Consider the following 19,490-nt stretch of genomic DNA (forward strand, 5'->3'; position numbering starts at 1 on the left):
ACAATTAAGTCTAGTATATTCGGTAGAGACCTAGTCGACTTCAGTCCAACGTCTAAACTACAGGATATACTATTCCAATGCGCAGAGCCTATTGGGAATATAGGAACTACACTACACAACCCTTTTTGGGAATTAGAAAGTAGACAGAGTACACCCCTGTTCCCTGGTATGGTAAAGGGATTGGTTCTATTGCACCTTACTGCAACAAAGAGAGAACCTCTTTCTATACAAGGGTGAGATGTTCTTGTGACATGAGGTGTGACCTTGGAAGAATGTTCGGTAGAGTGCTTGTAAGCGGCAGGTAATAACCAGATTGGATAATTTGTAGAACCCATTTGTCTGATGTTATCTTATTCCAAATGGGTAGAAATGGTGAAATACGTCCCCAGACAGGAGTGGAATGGTCGGGGTATGGAAAGGAAGTCATTGATTGGTGTTTGCAGGGAAAGTGCTTGTTGAGTTACCTCTGCCTCTTCCCTTGCCGTTGTTTCCTCTATATCCACCTCTAAAATAATCTCTTGAAGAGGGCGACAAATTGTTGCCCTTGTGAGAGGAGGAGGGATTGTCTGTAGACACATTTTTGGAGCCACCCCTGTAAAATGAGCGACAAAAGGATCCTCTGTTGGAAGGTGATTGTAAGGCCCCCATGGACTTAGCAACCTCAGTCTCCTTTTTCATCTTTTCTAGTGATGTATCGACGGCTAGACCAAAGAGGTGTTCTTTGTCACAGGGTTGATTAAGAATAGAGGCTTGTACCTCAGGCTTTATTCCTAAAATTCTTAACCAAGCATGTCTACGGAGCAGTACACTAGTGTTTCCTGCCCGAGCTGCTGTGTCTGCCTGATCTAGAGCACACCTGATAGAGGTATTAGTTATTAATTTAGCCTCTTGAATAAGGTAGATAAACTTAGTGTCAAACAAAAAATCCTCCTCTAAAGCCTCTTAATGAAGCTTTACTCCATGATATTGTGCAGCTCTGTTAACGAGTACAATATATCCAATGTTATCATCTGGAGGAGAAGGTCTGGATGGATATAGGTCGGGGTCATTATCTGGTTGAGGGTCAGCATTATAATTATCCCATGGGTCAGTGTTCTGTGGTGTGTAGTCATCTATATCCCCATCCCATGTATCCTGTGGGTCAGGTGATGGTGTTGGAGGAGAATGTGTAGGTGTAATGAATACATTTGGATCAATGGTTGAAGATTTGTTTTTAGAGGAATGTGGTAGTCTTCTTGTAAGCCCATTTTCCTCTTGTCAGGAAGTTTGGCATTAATCTGTCCAGTTTCTGGATTAATCACAATCTCATTCTGTTTCGTATCTGAAGGTGGAATATCGGTCCGAGGCTCTTTAGTTGAAGTACTTTCTTTAGATGCCGGTTTTGGTGTCGAAAGTTTGTGCTTCAAAGTTTTCAGCTCCACAGATTTAGCTTTAGAGACCGGTGACACGGAAACCAGAATGTGTTTGGATTTCGAAGCTGAAGGTTTCTGGTCGCCATCGGCGTGGGGACTAGTAGAACCCGAACCGGTAGGCTGTTGTTTATGTTTCAGCGACAAACTCGAAAGCGGGGCGCTGGAAACCTTTTCTCGGTGCCGACCTTGGCCTGAAGGCAGAAGAGGGACCGGAGCCTTTTTATGGAGGAGATGGTAGGGAAAGGAAATCTCTTTACTCACGATCCGTTGTCCCGGTGTAAGGTCTTCGGCATCGGAGTCAGCTTCAGACACGGAGATGTGTTCCTCCTCCATTTCGGCTTCTTGCGCTTGTGATTCTTCGTGTTTGGACTCGTCTCCGAGGAGATCCGGCGCGGAGCCTCTTTGCTGGCACATTTCGTGACGTCAAGCCCGACGGTCACGGAGCGTCTTCTTCCATCGAAACGACCGACATGCGTCGTAGTCCTTCTCGTCGTGTTCCGGTAATAGGAAAAGGTTGCACACTTCGTGCAAGTTGGTGCACGGAAAATTATCGGAACACCCTGGACAGAACTTGAATGGAGTCCGTTCCATCGACTGCTACTGAACCTGGCGCGGGTAGGCCCAACAGGCTTCCACGAATCTTCCGATTGAAGGTTTGAGTGTAAACGATATGTGGAGAATGGGAAACGTGATCGATAAGCAATACTGTCGAGGGTATGCGCGTCGAAGGGGGCCTGAAGAAACGGTGCTGAACAGGAGCGCAACAATTCACATACAAACCTGATGGCGGAAAAAACTATCTAACAATGGAGTTGTTGACCATGCGCACTATCACCGAAAGGAGGAGTCACCTACCTCGTGACTGGAAAGACTTCTTCGATGAAAAACAAAGTGCAATCATCCGGAACAAACACTAGATGGCGATCTATGAACAGCATATAATCTACAGCTCATATGACTCGAACATTAGATCTACAGACCTGTTCAAATTCTGTAACAGGATCACACCTTCATTCTGGAATACCAGAATGTTGAGCAGTTTAATGTGAAGCCCTTGCCCTGGAGGTCAAACCCGTATCTTCTACAATCATTTACAGACATTAGTCTTTCTCTGGATAAATGCATAATTTATGTAAATAACTTAGTAGCTATTTAGTTTCAGGTCAAAAAGTTATCCACGTAAACACGTTTCCTGAAACAGGATATATATGGTGCAATATAGTCTGAAGTTCATACTACACTGTATGGAAATCAAGGGATGCTCAGGGAAAACAGATTTACATATTTCAAAATGTTAAGAGTTCTGTGTTTTAAATAATTTACTCCATTTACAACATTATAATGAAAAATACTCTTTGCATTCATCAAGCACTGATGTCTCAAAAAAAAAGAAAAAAGAAACCCTACTCAAGAACTGGATAAGCTGCTCTATTTTCTCTGACAAATTGGGGGGGGGGGGGGGAGTGGGGGGTTGGGGTTGTTAACAGAGGCACAAGACTTTGAACAATTGCTAGAATGCTTAATGCAGTTACTGAGAAAATAGCACGTTGTATGAATCTCTACATATTCAAAGTTAGGAATTTAAACGGATTTCACTTTTGAGAGGTTAACTAACTTAAATGAAATATGTAACATAAGAACTTATGAACAGATAAAATGTTGGGGCAGAGGTGTATTTTCAAATTAAGATTATAGTGACTGTAATTAATACATCAAATTATTCATGGTGAATAAAATCAAGTTTAATAGATCAGCATGCTAATGCCCAGACTATGAAATACGTTGAATGAATTACTATGCTCACTAAGTGTTTAATCATTTATCTAGGTTTCTGTGTATGCATGAAGATAAAATTGTGTTATGGAGAGGTTAAAGGGTAAATAAAAACTAAAGATAAATATAAAACTCTAAACTGAGGCAGATGTCTATCAAACCTGATGAATTGCCATTCTGTGCTGTAAGAAGTGGCTACATATCAACAAGCTTTCCTGCGTTCAATTTTTAATAGATTTGAGAGTGTTATCTGCTAAATGAAATTAAATTAACCCATGCCTGCTGGGTTCGTAAAATGACTTTGATCATCAACAAAATTAGGTACCTTTTCATGAAAACAACAATTGTTCTGTGGCAGCTAACAAATAATGTACAAAACAAAGGCATTTGTTGTCAATGTCATTCTTTTAAAATACTGAGTGCAACAATATTTGTACTTTTTGACTTTTTTATATATGGGAAATGTTAACCAAGAACATGCTTATCTCTAAGAATGCGCGATAATTCTAAAGACCCACTTTTCGCTGTTAATATTTACACAAATCGCTAATATAAGTGACAGTCCTAATGTGACGACACTGCAAAAGCTTAATTCTTAACTGTAGGATAATGCCATGAGGATAAAATTACAATGAGTACAATTTTCTCTTATGAAAAGAAATAAACAAGAGACTGAGTACACATGGAGCATGTTGGGATGCTGAAAGGTTGAGGAAATTTGATTGCTACAGACTAGCACACAGATATGGGAAGCACAAAGGGTGGGATGGATACTAGTAAAATGTGTTGAAGGAATCTAGTCACCTGTCGTCCTTTTGGTTGGGTTGTTGACGGCAAGTCCTGTAGAATAAAGCCAACCCAGGAGAAAACATTTTCATTTTGTTTAAAAAAAGTAAAAGAAGAAACATTTTAAATCACGTTAGAACCTTTGATAATTAAATAAACTACAAAGCTCAATATGTACAATTTGTGAATACAATTCAATAGTAAAATGTTACTCAAAAGTCAAGCCCAGGCTCTTTTTGCAGCAAGCTGATGTAAGCAGACAAATTCATAGCAGATACAGAAAAAAAGGATTTTACAATAACAGCATCTTCAACACAAAATTATCTGCAAGTAAGTAATCCACAAAGTGTGGTTACATTTTTTGAATGACAAAGAATAAAAGTAGTGTTACAGATATACATCTCCACCCCATGGGGCCACAAACAAATCAAGAACACAACTTGCAATACTTAAGAGAATTTTCACTAACGTTATGGTTCACACTAAACAATTTTCACAGAGAAAGGTAGTGAAGCAAATGGAGCTCGGTGTATTAATAAGACCATCATTGCAAGCAGGTAAAACTTGTGCCTTGATGGCTAGCAAAGTTTCTACATTGCACTGTTTCTATGCAAGTTATGACATTTGCACTTAATGAATGTTGCTAAAGAATCTTCTAAAAAAATTAGGTCAAATCTTGATCTATACACTTTACAGAATGGTTGGTCTATTGATATTAAACAGATTTCACAGTCAAAGCTGATGAGTTGCAAACATAACATGCATCTTATGAGAATAACATTTTTCTTCAAAAGAGAACAAAGTTCAAGTGTATTGAAAGGAAACCAATGAAGAAAAGGAATGCAACCATTTCAAGGATTCATCCGTAGAAATATTTAACAGGGAGAGACATGCCAGACAGCAATTACTTTGTGTTAAAGATGTTATGAATAAGCGCATTGCTGTAGTGCAGTGTCAAGCGGCTATATATATTTTTTGCTCTGCATATCCAGCCCAAACTCGTGTTCCACATACTATGTGCAGCACATACACCACAGCAGAAGACACACCAATTTGTTAACTCAGATAGCGGAAACTACTGCAGTCCTCTGACATATTGGTCTCAAGAGGGTCTCAGTGACCTGCTCGGATGATTTTTGGTTTCTTTCATTTTGCACTCTTTTGACAGACATTTTTCAGGTCTGCATTTACCTACAAAATTTTATGTTTGGATGTAGATGTATTATGGAGATCCCAGTCAATATAGAACTGACACAGGTAAATATATTCTCCCCAGTACATAAAACAGCTTTTACTTAGATCCTAAACCTGCCGTAATCAGCAGTATACCAATTTCCACTGGAGATACGGAAATTGAACAGTAATGTTAGATGAGAAACACTTATTTTGTGTGCCCAACTGGTGGTCTTACCATGACAGAACTGTTAATGCTGCTATGACCATTAGCTGGGGACTGTCTGGATGTAGAGGGGGAATCTCTCTGAAATAAGACACAAGGTTCATTAACACACAAAATGACTAGCAGAGGTACATAGTAAAAAATGCATAGACATAACGGCAGCTGTTAAATTCTGTTGCATGTTAATTTTTTATTTACTCAATATGCCTTCTCTAAAGATGGTAACTATAATTTAAGGTAACTTCAATTTATGAAATTTGTAATAAGTAGTTTTAAGTACAGTTATTTGAGATTGTATGTAGTAAGATACAAGATATGAGAGTAAGACAAAGAACTGATTGGCCTTCGATAGGAATTCTGATGCGGACACACAGCAAACTGGACTTCACTAAAAACACCAAATATCCACATATTCGTATAAGCTATGGCATGCTGAATACATTGATTTTTTTAAATAACTTCATATGGGGTCACATGTATCAAACAATTCAGCATTTGCAAAGGGTGCGATTCTGTAATTTCGCCTGTTTGCGAATGCTAAATAGCCTTTCAAGATGTATGAAAGGTTTTGTAGTCACAATTTTAGGTATTGGCTAAAAATGTGATTACCTAAAATTGCAACTACAAATAGGGAATCACAATTTGCGATTCCCTTAGCACACGTACCAAGTATTTTCTAAATGTAAACTGTGCCTTTAGGAAATGCTATTACCATCGACTCCAAGTCGATGGGAAATGTGCAAAGTTTGAAAAATGCACAAAAATGAATATTTCAAAGTGCCTGGTAGCGCACACATGCCCCTAGGGCATGTGTGAGCTTTACATGTGTACATTCATTTTTGTGGGGGTGCTTCGGGGGGCCTTGGGCACCCTTGTTATTGCATTACCTAATTTGAGATTACCAATTAGGTAATCGCAAATTAGGTAATTCAAAAACCATTCACACCTATGGGCCTTTAGGCCCATACGAACGAATGGAGTAGTATTACCTAAAATCTATTATCTAATTGTGATTGCAAATCTTTAGGAATCGAGGTTAGGGATTCGCTATTTTCTTACATAACATTTTGCATTCCTTAAATAGCAATTATCTAAAATTCACTATTTAAGGAAGGCAAAATGGATTTTGATACATGTGGCCCATGGCTCAGAATTAAAAGATGACCAATGTCATGAGTACGTATTGAAGATGCTCTCAAGATTTCATTTAGTAAATTATTTCACCTAGCTCAAGATGTCACAATACGTTTCACAACCCACCCAGATGTCAATAAAGGAAAATTCCAGAACGATTACTGTTTGCAATTGATGATAAAGTGAACTCGGTTAAATTGGGAAAGAGGACAATATTTGTATGTTTTACTGGATGCTATCTTTAATATGCAAAAACATAACTTTCTGCTGACATTCATTGAGAAACATTTAAAACAACTACTGTGAAAATTGAACGTATACCTTAATATAATATACCCACAGGTTAATAGGTCTGTGATGTACTTTAATTCTGACTCATTGACGCAACATTCTGAACCGTAAATTAATAAATGGCAGTTCTGCTTTTTTGCTAGGGGTGAACACTAAAATGTCACCATTATGCTGGAATAAGGAAACATTTTGATAAGGGCTCGATAGTTAAATAGTGTGTGTTTATGATATATATGCAGAGTGTGATATGATATTTGTGGCACTGTTGAGGGAGCTGAGGGACAAGAGTCTGATGACAAGTTCCTTACCTTCAGTAATGCATTATCTAGTAGAGCATCTATCTAGCTGCAGATTCCTTACCTTTGAATTTCCCAGGCGTCAGGCTGGATCCGGAAACTTTTGCTGAGCAATACCCCTTGCGCGCGACGTCGAGTAACTCCATTCGGCTCCGGCTGACAGCATCGGTAGTGTAGGTTATGTCGTTGCGGTGCTTATATAGGCGCCACCCAGGCACGCAGACGTCAGTACTTTTCGTTTTTTCCATGCCAGAGGAGTAGAGCCACAAAGTGACTGATGTAATTTAGTGCAAAACTAGGGCCCTGAAAGGGGAGTAACCCTAGACCTACAACATCAGCCCGCAAAGCGGGGAGGCATGGGTGGGGTTGTAAGGATCTGAAGTTAGCTAGAGTCTCTACCAGATAATGCATTACCGAAGGTAAGTAACTTGTTCATCTGATAGACTTCTAGCTGCAGATTCCTTACCTTTGAATCAGATACCCGAGCCATACCATCCCAGCAGTGGTTTGTGGATTCATGACCTAGACTGAGAAGTCTTGCAGGGCTGAATGGGCAAAGTGCCCATCCCTGCGCACTTGACCATCAAGGCAATAATGCTTTGCGAACGTGTGCAATGATGCTCACATTGCTGCCTGACAGATGTCATGGACTGGGACAACCCGAGCCAAGGCCGTAGTTGCAGCCTTCCCCTGGTGGAGTGGGCTCTTTTTTTTGTTTTTTTTTTTTAAAACCTTTATTGCTTGTCACACAAATTACACAGCTATTTGCCTACAACCCTGAGGCCGGCAGCTTTCGATGCTCAAACCTTTAACCATATTGACACAGCCTTGTAGCAGACAACCCGTAGGGACCGGCGGCGATTAAGGATTTTCCACACCACAATCAATGGTTTGTGTGATGCATAGACAAGTACCTAACAACAATTTCTCTATGTGGCCTTCAAACTATACTAACAAAACTGCGCCCGAATGCAATCGGCCCTTACATTCAATCTATGTTACGAAATAGCTCAGTGAATTGCCCAATAGAACTGTAACACATCCCATGTACACCGCATTATCCATTAATTGTCACTTTGCATATCATTCAACTGCACGAGTACCCAGCGGAGTGGGCTCTTAATCCCTCAGGAGGATGCTATTTCGCCAAGGCGTAAAAGATTTTAATGCAGAGAACCCCCCAGCGAGAGATGGTTCTTTTCTGCACTGCCTTTCCCTTCTTTGCTCTCACATATCCCACAAAGAGTTGGTCATCCACCCGAAACTCTTTTGTGCGGTCAAGGTAGAACGACAACGCTCTGTTTGGGTCCAGAAGGTGAAAGCCCGCCTCTTCCTTAGAGGGATGTGGGGGAGCAAAGAAGGTGGGCAAAGTAATGGATTGGCCCAGATGACATGAGGTCACAACCTTTGGTAAAAAAAATTATGCTCTGGTGCGAAGCACCACTTTGTCCGGAAAAGACATAAGATAAGGAGGCAAGCTGGATAATGCCTGCAATTCACTCACCCTCTGGGCCCATGTAATTGCCACTAAGAAGGCTGTTTTGATGGTCAACAGCCGGAGGGGACAATTGTGCAAAGGCTCGAAAGGAGTGCACATCCGGTAAGTGAGTACCAAGTTAAGGTCCCATTGTGGCATAATAAAGGGCGTGGGTGAAAACAAGTGAGCCAGACTGTTGCAAAGTCATCCTGAGCCCTGGGCACCCCCCAACTTTTTGCTGACTGGAACTGGTGGTAACTGACTCAGACTGACCCTGGGCTCTGTTTAACCAGGCCCAGGGCCAGTGCCAAGCTAAAAGGAACACATTAGATTACAGTTAAGACACCCAACATACACTAGGGTACACTATGGTATGGTGGGGTACACCTGTAATTGGCATGACCTACCCCATAAGCCCCTAGTATGTAATAGGGCAGGGGATTGAAACTACCTAGAAGTCTCCAGTATCCTGGGGCATGGCAGTTTAGAGGCCAACAGATTTTCCGCACTTGCATGTGTGCACTGCTGAAGCCTGAGGTCAGTTTAAAAGCAGAACTGGTGGCCAGGACAGCTTTTAAACCTCACATTGTGACCAAACTCGACTTTGGGGGTAGGGGCACATAAAAATGAAAAACCTACCATGTTTTTGCATATTAGGGACCCCCAGGGTCACCCCTAGGTATCCAGGGGTGGGGGGTCAGTTATCTATAAGGACCACCCTTATAAAATGAAGTTTTATATGCCTGGGTAAAGTGAAATTTTACATTTCACTCCCCACATTGTATTAAAGAGCTGCTCAAATTCGACTTTGATGCTAGAAGAATTGGGTATGGATGATCTGCTATATTTCTGCAGATTCAAAACCCCTGAAGTCTCCCCTAGTTGCACAGGGGGTGGGGTCCTGTAGAAATTAGGGAAATACTTATTAAATATGGTTATATAAGCCCTGGTTCTTGAAAAGTGGCCCAGGTAATTTTCCCTATTGCAAACCCCATGGCAGATAGGTTAACATGGTAGGAAGTGATTGGTTAATAAATATTGATAGGAGAGGACTAGCCGGACCATTCAAAGACTTCCCAGAATGGTAGAAGTAAATCCAACAATATTATATTGTTAAATTTCTCCTAAAGTGTACATTCAATACGTTATGAGACTTTGTTGTTTGTAAGTCCAAATTCAGCCTTTCAGTGGTCTGCCCTGATTGGTCAGAGTTAAGTGGAATAGCCAGGTTGCTGGGAGGGCAGTGTGTTGTTCAATAGGAATGCCAGGCCAGGAGGTGGTGTCGTAAACTACGCTCTTCAAAGGCAAGAGGGGAGGCCTGGGTTTCAGTCCACTATGACAGTCGAGACCCAGAGTCAGGGCTAGTCTTAAGAAAGGTATGTGTAGATGGTAGGGGGTGTGTTTAGCCAGCTCTTACCTCCTTGCTGGAAAATCAGCCCTTATGGATTTGGAAGAATGATGCACTCTGGGACAAACTAATGCCACACTCCACAGGATGTGGTCATAACTATGAGGAGTTGCCCTGCTCCCATTGGTCAGCAGTGACCTGGTGCTTGACCCAGAGCATTTTGAATAAGTATCTGAGAGGGGCAGAGCCCTCCAGATCTGCTGCTTGAAACTGAATGAAGCAAGAAGTGCCCTGCTGGAAAGGTTTGCTGTGCAAGGAACTCTAAGGCCTGACCTATGAAGACTGCACAATCTGAAACTACAGCCCTGCGGATTACCTTGCTGCAAAAGGACTAAGAGTGGACTCCCTGCAAGCTACATGTTAACAGAGCTCACCTGGACAGCCCCACAAAGAATTCAAAGCCTGGAGTACCAGTGAATTTGTAAGGGTTTTGTTCAAGTGGATTGCGGAATTGAAGTTTCACACTTTCAAGGACCCTCTTGGAGATTCCAGAACCTTGAATGTGTGTTGGATACTTTGGGACCCGCAAGCAGAACGCCTGGAAGGTATTCTAACTGGACCCCGCTTGCTGAAGAAGGCGGCCCACTACAGTGGTGAGAATTCTTCAGAACAATTTATAAACGTGTGTCCCTGACAGAGAAAACGAAATGACTTAAAGGGGCGCTGTTGGTTTCTAAGCACTAGAAAGTGACTAATCTTTAAAATTTCATATCTCTGGTTCCCTACAGTGGATTATTTTTGTTTTGGTGTCAGTTTAAAGATAAAAATATTACCTATTTTTATAACTTGGTGTTGCATTTTTATTTTGTGTTGTGTCTTAATTATTTACTGAAATGGTGTTTTTGAATGCTTTACATACCTGTCTTTGAAAGCCCGTCTGCTCGCAGCCACGTTACCAAGGGTTGAGCAAAGGAATAATTTTCTAAGACCTATGCTGAGTCCTATCATGTGTTAGTGGCCTTATTGCCAGTGGCAGACCTACATTTGCCCCTACCAATAACCCACTTTCCAACACAGACGTTTTAGAAATCTAATTACAACAGGAGATTTAAAGAGAGAAGGCTGATCTAGCAGCCGCAACAAAGCAGACAAGTAACCCTTAAGAGTTGCCAAAGCAGAGCCCTGCAAGGGAAGAGTTAAAATGAATAAAATGACAGTACAAATAGAAGCAGAAGGAGGGTCAATGGACCTTTCTGTACAGTATAATACCAATTTCTGCCAATGACATATACAGACTTAGTGGAGGGCTGCCAGAGTAATATTACAGACATCGGGAGAAAGGTCAAAAGCCATCAACTGCTGCCGCTCAATCTCCACGCATAGAGGCGCAGAGTTAGCAGGAGTGCTATGGGTGGAAAGACGTACACCAGGCCTGAGCTCCACTCATGACGAAACACGTCGCCGAACGATAGCCGCAGTAATGCTGACATTGCGCATTCTCTTCAGAGGCGAACAAATCTAACCAAGGTTCTCCCCACTGTTGAAAGAGACAGTGCGCCACCTCCGACTGGAGATGTCATTCGTGATCCGGTGGGCATCGATGGCTGAGATCTTCCACCCTGGCGTTCAGAGAACCTGCCAGGTGTTGAAACACCAATGTTATGCCCTGCTGTTCCAATGCCAAGCAAATCGCTTGGAGCTCCAACAAGTTTATGTGGAGCCCCATCTCCGTCAGAGACCAGTGACCCCAGATCTCCATCTCTCCCATGTGTCCGCCCCATCCCAGAAGTGACGCATCCGTCACGATTGTGTAATCTGGTTGTGGAAGGGAGAGAGGTCTGCTGTTGACCCAATCTCAGTTCGTTAACCACCACTGCAGTTCTGAACCACGTTGGTGAGATCTCCCCGATGCTGTGCCCATTGGAACATCAAGTCCCACTGCAGAACCCTCATCTTGCGTGTCTTACCAACAGGATGCAGGAGGCCATGAGGCCCAACAGCCTCAGAGTCAGTCTCACCGAAATCCAAGATAGAGGCTGAAATATCGGAATCATAGCCTGATTATCCTGGACTCGCGGCTCGGGAGGATAAACCCAAAACTGCACTGTGTCCAGAACAGCTCAGATGAAAGTGAGCGTCTGAGAAGGAGTCAGGTGTGACTTCGGCACGTTTATAGAGAACCCCAGCGAATGCAGGAGGTTCGCCATGGTCTGAAGGTGGGAGCCGATTGTCTGAGGCAAGCCCACCTTCAAGAGCCAGTCGTCGAGGTAGGGGAAGACTTACACCCCTAACCTGGGCACTTGAGCTGCAACCAACGCCATCACCTTAGTGAACATCCGAGGGGCACTGGTAAGGCCGAAGGGGAGCACGATAAACTGAAAGTGCTCGTGGCTCACCTTGAACCGCAGGTAACGCCTGTGGCCCGGCTGGATGGGAATATGAAAATAAGCGTCCAGCAGGTCCATCGCTGCCATCCAGTCCTCTTGGTCTAGGGCAGACAAGACCTGAGCCAAAGTGAACATTCTTAATTTCTCCTTTTTGAGGAAGAGATTGACGGTCTGAAGATCCGAAAGGGGCCGCAGCCCCTTCTTTTTTGGAATTAGAAAATAGCGGGAATAACAACCACTGCCTACTTCTGAAACTGGTACCCTTTCTATAGCTCCTTTGGCCTAAAGAGCTGTAACGTCCTCTTGGAACAGCTTTAAATGAGCCTGATTCGGCAGAATAGTAAGAGGAAAGGAAGAGAATAGCCCTCCTGGACGATCTGCAAGACCCAATTGTCTGATGTTATAGATCACCAGCGGGGGAGATGATGACAAATTATTTCACCCACTGGAGTTGTGTGGTCCTGCAGAATCAGCCTAGGAGTGCTTGGAGGCTGCTGGGGGCAGTGTGATCGACTACTTCTGGCCTCCATTCCTAGGACGGAATGTACTGCGTCCACTTCCAAGCACGGCTTGGTAGTCTGTGCAGGACTGTGGCTAGGATATGGCGGACAAGGCTGGAAACTCCTTCGGTCGCCACAAAAGGGGCAATAGAAAGACTGTCCAGGAGGAGTAAAGGAGAGGCCCAAGGATCTGACCGTGGCTCGAGAGTCCTTGAACCTGACCAGGGCCGAGTCTGCCTTTTCCCCAAAAAGGCGGGTTCCATCAAAGGGTATGTCCATCAAATTGGCTTGGACATCCCCCGAGAAGCCAGTTGTACGAAGCGAGGCGTGGCGCTTTAAGGCCACCGTAGTTGAAATTGACCTGCCCAGCAAATCGGTTGTATGTAATCCACACCGTATGATGAATTTTTGCTGCATCTCTCCCGTCCTTAAAAGCTTGGGAGAGCACAACCCAGGCCTCCTCCGGGACTTGTGGCAGCACCTGCGCAACCGTCTCCCAAAGAGAGTGGGAGAAACGTCCCAATAAGCATGTGGTATTCACCGAACTCAATGCCAGACTGGAGGAAGACAACATCTTCCCAAATGAGTCCAGTCTCTTGGAATCCCTATCTGGAGTTGCGGAATGTAATGCGCCCTGGGAGGTAGAGGCCTGTACCACCAAACTTTCTGGGGTGGGGTATTGGCTGAGGAACTTTCGGTCCCCCAAAGCTGGCCGATGGAGGCGTGCAATCGTCCTATTTACAGGAGCCCCTGTGCTAGGCTTGGACCATGTTCCTATAAGGGTGTCCGTAAGTGCCTCATTAAGGGGCAAAAGGGGTTCAGAGGTAGAAGCCCCAGGTTGAAGCACTTTGGTCAGGAGATTAGTCCTGACCTGCACTGGGGGCAGCTCCAGTTAAAGGACCTCAGCTGCCCTCTTAACCACCAAAGCATAGGACTCCCCCCTCCTCTGTGGCCACTGTAGGCAGAGAGAGCATGCCGGAGTCTGTGAAAATATCCCCACCACTGGCTTCCACAAGTTCCCCATACCGGTCCATTGTCTCCTCAGAGTCATCCTGGTTCTCTAGTGGGTCTCCAGACTCCGCCTAGTACTCTCCTGAGCCCAGCATGTCCACAAAGTGCTCAGGCGACAACATAGAACCTCTGGGTTCTGTCGGCGTAGGAATCTGTGTTGCCGTTCCGGCTCTGTGTCGTCAGCGATGAGGATGGGGCTTGCGCCGCTGACCGGCATCGAGGGAGGTCGTGTTGGCACGACCGGCGTCGACCCCGGATCCGGTATCGGATCCCTGAGGCCACACTGGCGCCGTGACAGGAGACAACGGCATCCAACCCGATGGGTTCCCATCCGACCGCACGGTAGTGACGTCCGCGTGCCTGGGTGGTGCCTATATAGGCACCGCGACTTCATTACTGAAGTCACTCGGAGCCGAATGGAGCCATCCAATGTCGCGCGCACAAAGTATTGCTCAGCAAAAGTTTCCGGATCCAGCCTGACACCTGGGAAATGCAAAGGTAAGGAATTTGAAGCTAGACGTCTCTATCAGATTGGTAACTCAGCAATGACAATAAAACGCATATCACGCTTGTTGCAATGACAAGTTTGTTATTCTCACAAAGTTTTTTTTTTACTCCCAGAAGCATAGTTACATGTAGAAAAAATATAAAGGCTAATTTGGGTATTCGTACTAAAATCACACTTAAGAAGAACAAATCTGCCACACTTTGAATGCACACAGCAACATTCCTAAAAATTACATGTAGCTAAAAATGCATTTGTAGTTGCTAAAGCATTTGTTTGGTATCTTTGTGAACTAACAAAAGCGATGTAATTTTTAATTTGTACACGTTTTTTCAAGATGAGTTTAGCTACAGTGAGTCAAAGCAAAATATTGTGATGTTTCACCGTTTTAATACACATGATAATATATTAACTTGTTTTATAAACACTTTATTTTGAAAAAGACATTATCAGAAAATACATTGTTTGATATTTTTAAGATAACATTATGGTCTATAAGTTGAGTGCCACAAATGCACAGTCTTTGAAGTTTGATGTTTGCAGTCAAAATGTGTTTTGTGGGAGTTCCCTCTTCTTAAGGGCAAAATATTATGAATTAAGCTGTCAGTTCTATTTTTCATGGTGATCCAAACAGACCACATCACTAAAAGCCAAAAGGCTTTTTTTCATTTCTGACTTTACGGTAAACAGAGATTTATTGCGGAAACTCAACTCCTGGAGAAACTATCGGGTGGAATTCAGATCTATGGAAACCTTTGGAAATTATTGAAAACCCCCTACTCTTCACTATATATATTCGTGATAGTGTGGCCTATTGAGATTGACATGAAAATATAATCAAATACTGGAGTTGTTGATGATCTATGCTTCAGCAACAACCTCAACCCACTGCCCAGGGTACTCTGGGTGGAGCTTGAACATTAACTCCATCTCCTACCAGTGATGACAATTTTAGTGCAACAGAAGGACCACAGAATTAGCAATACATCAGTAGGTAACGGACATGAGTTTGGCCGCAGCGCCTATTTGCTTCGACCCATTGTCAGTGTAAGGGGCGTCCCCAGTTGCTTGTGCGGATGCTCTTTTTCATGCGGTGTGCAAAAACTAGGGGCAACCTGGCCACAGATATAGACATGGTCCTCAGACACAGATTTAAAGTTCTTTTCAAACCTGGGTGATATGACACTTCCGGTTATGAGCTCCTTAAAGCTGCTGGCAGCCAATCTCAACTTTCCCTTTAAAGTGGACAGTCCGCTCTGTCCTCAACAGAGCCTCCAGAAGGAAAACGTCCTCCTCTTGCACAGAATGCATTTTGACCTTTTTGTTCTGGGCAGTCGGCTGGATCATTGCATGGTAGGTGGCGATATCATCAGGTGGTGAGAGTTTAGTGGGATAAGTAAGGTGGCAGAACAATATGTTAAAAGGCACTCTTCTGAATTCCTCGAGACAGATCATTTTGCACCATACAAACTGGTTTCTGACCTAAACACAACACCGAAACCACTCTTTTATTGGTGGTTGAGGACACAAAAAGGAGACTGGATCAAGGAGCCACAGCTGCTATCGTACTACTTGATCTTTGCACGGCCTTCGACACCGTGGATCACCTTACACTCCTAGATAGGATTCGTCGGTCTGATGTTGCAGGAGAAGCCCTGACTAGCTTGGCTTCTTCTTGATGGACAGATCCTTTCAGGTTTTTGATAAGGCTAGTGTTTCCGCCACTCTTCCAGTTACCTGTGGAGCCCCGCAAGGGTCCTCCCTTAGTCCTATATTGTTTAATGTGTACCTTCAACCCTTGGCAAATATTATAGAGCTGGGGGTCTCCGTGTATAACTACGCTGATGACCTCCAGCTCATCTTCGATCTCTCCACTCCTGATTCTTCTTCTTTTTTCAGTATCACTTTAACTTTCATTTCGGACTGGATGATCATGAACCACCTTAAATTAAACCCCGACAAGACGGAGCTTGTCCTCACTGGTGGTCCCTCTAATCCCTGGTCCCCTTCTTACTGGCCCCTCTCTCTTGGCACTCCCCCTACTCCAGTTCCCACTGTCCGTACTTTAGGCCTCAAAGTCAGCAGTGACCTTTCCATTCATTCGCAAGTTAGTGCTGTCATCTCATCCTGTTTCTTATCCCTCCGCCTCATTCGTAAGATATCCCGATTCTTCTCCACTGATGCCCTCAAATCCATCATCTCAGCCCTCATTACCTCCCGTCTCGATTACGGGAATGCCCTCTACTCCGGCATCCCCGGCTATGAAATGCGCCGGCTTCAGGCCATACAGAACCAGGCCGCCCGGCTCATCTTTCAACTTCCCAAATTTTCTCACATCACGCCTGTCCTCAAGTCCCTTCACTGGCTCCCTGTACGCCTTCGTTCTTCCTTCAAATTAGCTTGCCTAGCTTTTCTGGCCTTCACCCACTCTGCCCCTTTGTTTATTGCTTCTTTGATCACTCCCTACATCCCTGCTCGCACTCTTCGTTCGTCCTCTCAACTTCTTCTTCAAGTCCCCCGCTTCCGTAAAGCTCGCATTGGTGGCACCCGTTTCTCGGTGCTGGCCCCCCAGTATTGGAATAGTCTTCCATTCTCTATCCGATCAATTCCCACCTACCCGGCTTTCCGAAAAGCACTAAAAACCTTTCTTTTTCTTCAGGCCTTCCCTGGTTAGCCCCATTGTTTGCTGTGTCGAACCCGTTTTCTCTTTCCCTTCCCCTCCCTTCCCTTCCCCCCTCCCCTCCCTCCCCCTCCTTCCCCTTCTCCCCCTTACCCCCCAGCGCCAGGAAGCCGCTTGGCCACAGTGCGCTTAATTAAGTCTCTTTTCATTTTTTTTTTTCATTATAACACCCCTCTGGATTTCTTTTGTCTCCTACACTGATGATACCCAGCTGTTTTTTTTTTCACTTGCACCAGGCATGGATCCCTCAGTGCCCACCTTGGTACCCTGTCAGGAGCAGGTAGCCAGTTGGATAAACAAATCCCGTTTTAAGTTAAATCGTTAGACAGAACTCATGATCCTTAGGCGAAATCCCCATCCTCCTAGGACCCTTGATTAGCCGGTCTGCCTCGGTCCTCGACCAGCTCCCAAATCAACAATAAAGAGTCCGGGGGCGAGGCTGGAAAAAAATAAACTTGTACTATGGAAACACATGGCTATCAAGCTGTCTGCTACCTGCTTTGGAATCATGCGTATGTTGTGCAAGATTCTGCCTTTGCTCCCTCAGCCCGCGAGGAGCTGGTAGTCCAGGCCTTGATTCTCTCACGCCCGGACTACAGCAACTTGTTTTACCTAGGTGCTCCCATGGCAGTTATTTGAAAACAAAGTCATGCAAAAAGGTTGCCACATCCTCACTGTTAGGGATACTTGGGTATAACTCAGCTAGACAGGGTTTGATTGATCTTCAATGGCTACCTGCCTCCAAAGGATTTAATTTAAATCCTTGTGCACAATACACAGAGCCTTCTATGTACATGGCCCTCACATTGTGCTTTAATTGGTTACCCACTACGCTGCCAAAAGGCTTCTTAGATCAACCAATGTATACTTATTTTCTATCCCCACTACCAAAAGCGCTAGAAGTGGAGGAAGATCTTTTCGCGTTAATATGGGCAAGTGCAGGAATGCCCTCCCATTGGCCATTCGGTCCATGAACAATGAGCTGAGTTTTCAAAACTCTCTCAAGACCTGGCTTTTCAAAAATTGATCCTTCGTACCTCTGGCCTAAATGGAACAGTTCTTTCTCCGTTAGCGCTGGGATGCCTTCGGGTCACTATGCGCTCTATAAATTCACAGGCATAGCATAAGGTTCGGGATAATCTGGGGGTGTCAACTATGTAATCCTTCCAAAGGGCTTGTCATATGGGTCTTGTATGAACTGTCTGAGTCAGTGTCCTTTGGGTCTACACATCGAGTCTGGGGATCCTCCTCGGACATGCAGGCTATTGCTGGAGTGGGCTTCAATGAAGGAAACTGCTTCCTCATTGGAATCTGTAGGTCATATTTTGGAAAGGCATACACATAGGTTAGGCAATGTATGTTTTAATGCGTTCAGATGACTGCATTTTTGTTACTATTTAACTTTTTGGGTACATTCTGACAAATAAAAATCTACATTTGTTTAATAAGTAAATCAAGCTGAAGATGATATTTTATGAGATGTGGAATCTGCAATACAGTGAATGTGCCACTAGAACTTACAATCCACATACAGAGCATACCTGCATTTCATATTTCTTTGTCAGGACTTCATCTCACCACCCTCACACACACACACACACACACACACACACACTCAACCCTGCTACAGAATTATGCAAGAGCAGCTGCAATATCCCATGCATCTGATTGGTGAAGGTGTTCTTTCCACCTTAACGTTAAATCACTGGGTCATTAATAGGGTCACTGTGCCATGCTACAAATTATGTGGGGTATGTTGTGTTATGTAATAGTCCACACTGATGCAACTGTGGAGCACATGAGATTACCAGAACTTGACGATCAACAATAATGTGAGGGCCACAGCAGAGAAGACTTGCAGGATACAAGACTCATAAGAACTTAACCTCCTCTTCTGGAACCAAGCAGGATGCCACTTTGAACAGTGAAGAATATTTGTAATTGATGTTCGAACGCTTGCTTCCGATGGCTATTTGTGCTATCCTGCCATCCTTATGTGTTTACATTATACATAACAGAGCATTAAAAAATTAGCATAGTGGAACCGCATTCTTTCCTCGCTCACATCAGTTGAGGCATTTCTTGGCCTTGAAACTCCTGTTGTATGAATACTTGTAGCACAACTTAAGAACTGTGGACTAGGAAACATCAGTAGGCGAATTCAAGACTGGTATGGCTGATCTCAGCACTTAGTAATCCCTAGCAGTCACAACCATTCTTCCATCTCCTGATCCAAGTAAGTGCCCTTTCTCAGCTCTATATAGCACTTAAGATGCACACAGGTAGAACAAAACACATTATTTAGGCACTGCACTAGTGTGACCAGTTATATGTAACATTAGTAGCTGTATTACTCCTCCTTTCACTTTCACAGTGTACGCACCAGGAGTCCCCTCGCCCTAACCACCTCCTTAATTTCCTGCTGCGGTTTCAACATATTCTAATCTACTGGAACCAGACAAGGATGCAGGTGGTGGAAGACTGCTTTCTG

At 43.9% G+C, this 19,490-nt stretch overlaps 1 protein-coding gene across 8 annotated transcripts in view; it reads right to left on the reverse strand.

Moving 5' to 3' along the window:
* CASK (calcium/calmodulin dependent serine protein kinase) overlaps window positions 1-19,490 on the reverse strand; it is a 1,268,764-nt gene that overhangs the window by 225,571 nt on the left and 1,023,703 nt on the right. For 2 of the 8 annotated variants that reach the window (XM_078658296.1, XM_078658295.1), the window contains 2 exons: window positions 5,383-5,451; window positions 3,990-4,025 (listed from right to left, as the gene is read on the reverse strand). The exons of 2 other annotated variants lie outside the window; for them this stretch is intronic. In XM_078658296.1, the coding sequence (XP_078514422.1) occupies window positions 3,990-4,025; window positions 5,383-5,451 (105 nt within the window). The remainder of the gene's footprint in view (window positions 1-3,989; window positions 4,026-5,382; window positions 5,452-19,490) is intronic. 4 more of the 8 variants (XM_078658298.1, XM_078658297.1, XM_078658300.1 and 1 more) reach the window with 2 other exon arrangements.

Source organism: Lissotriton helveticus, chromosome 8 (assembly GCF_964261635.1).
Source record: "Lissotriton helveticus chromosome 8, aLisHel1.1, whole genome shotgun sequence".
Lineage (NCBI taxonomy): Eukaryota > Metazoa > Chordata > Amphibia > Caudata > Salamandridae > Lissotriton > Lissotriton helveticus.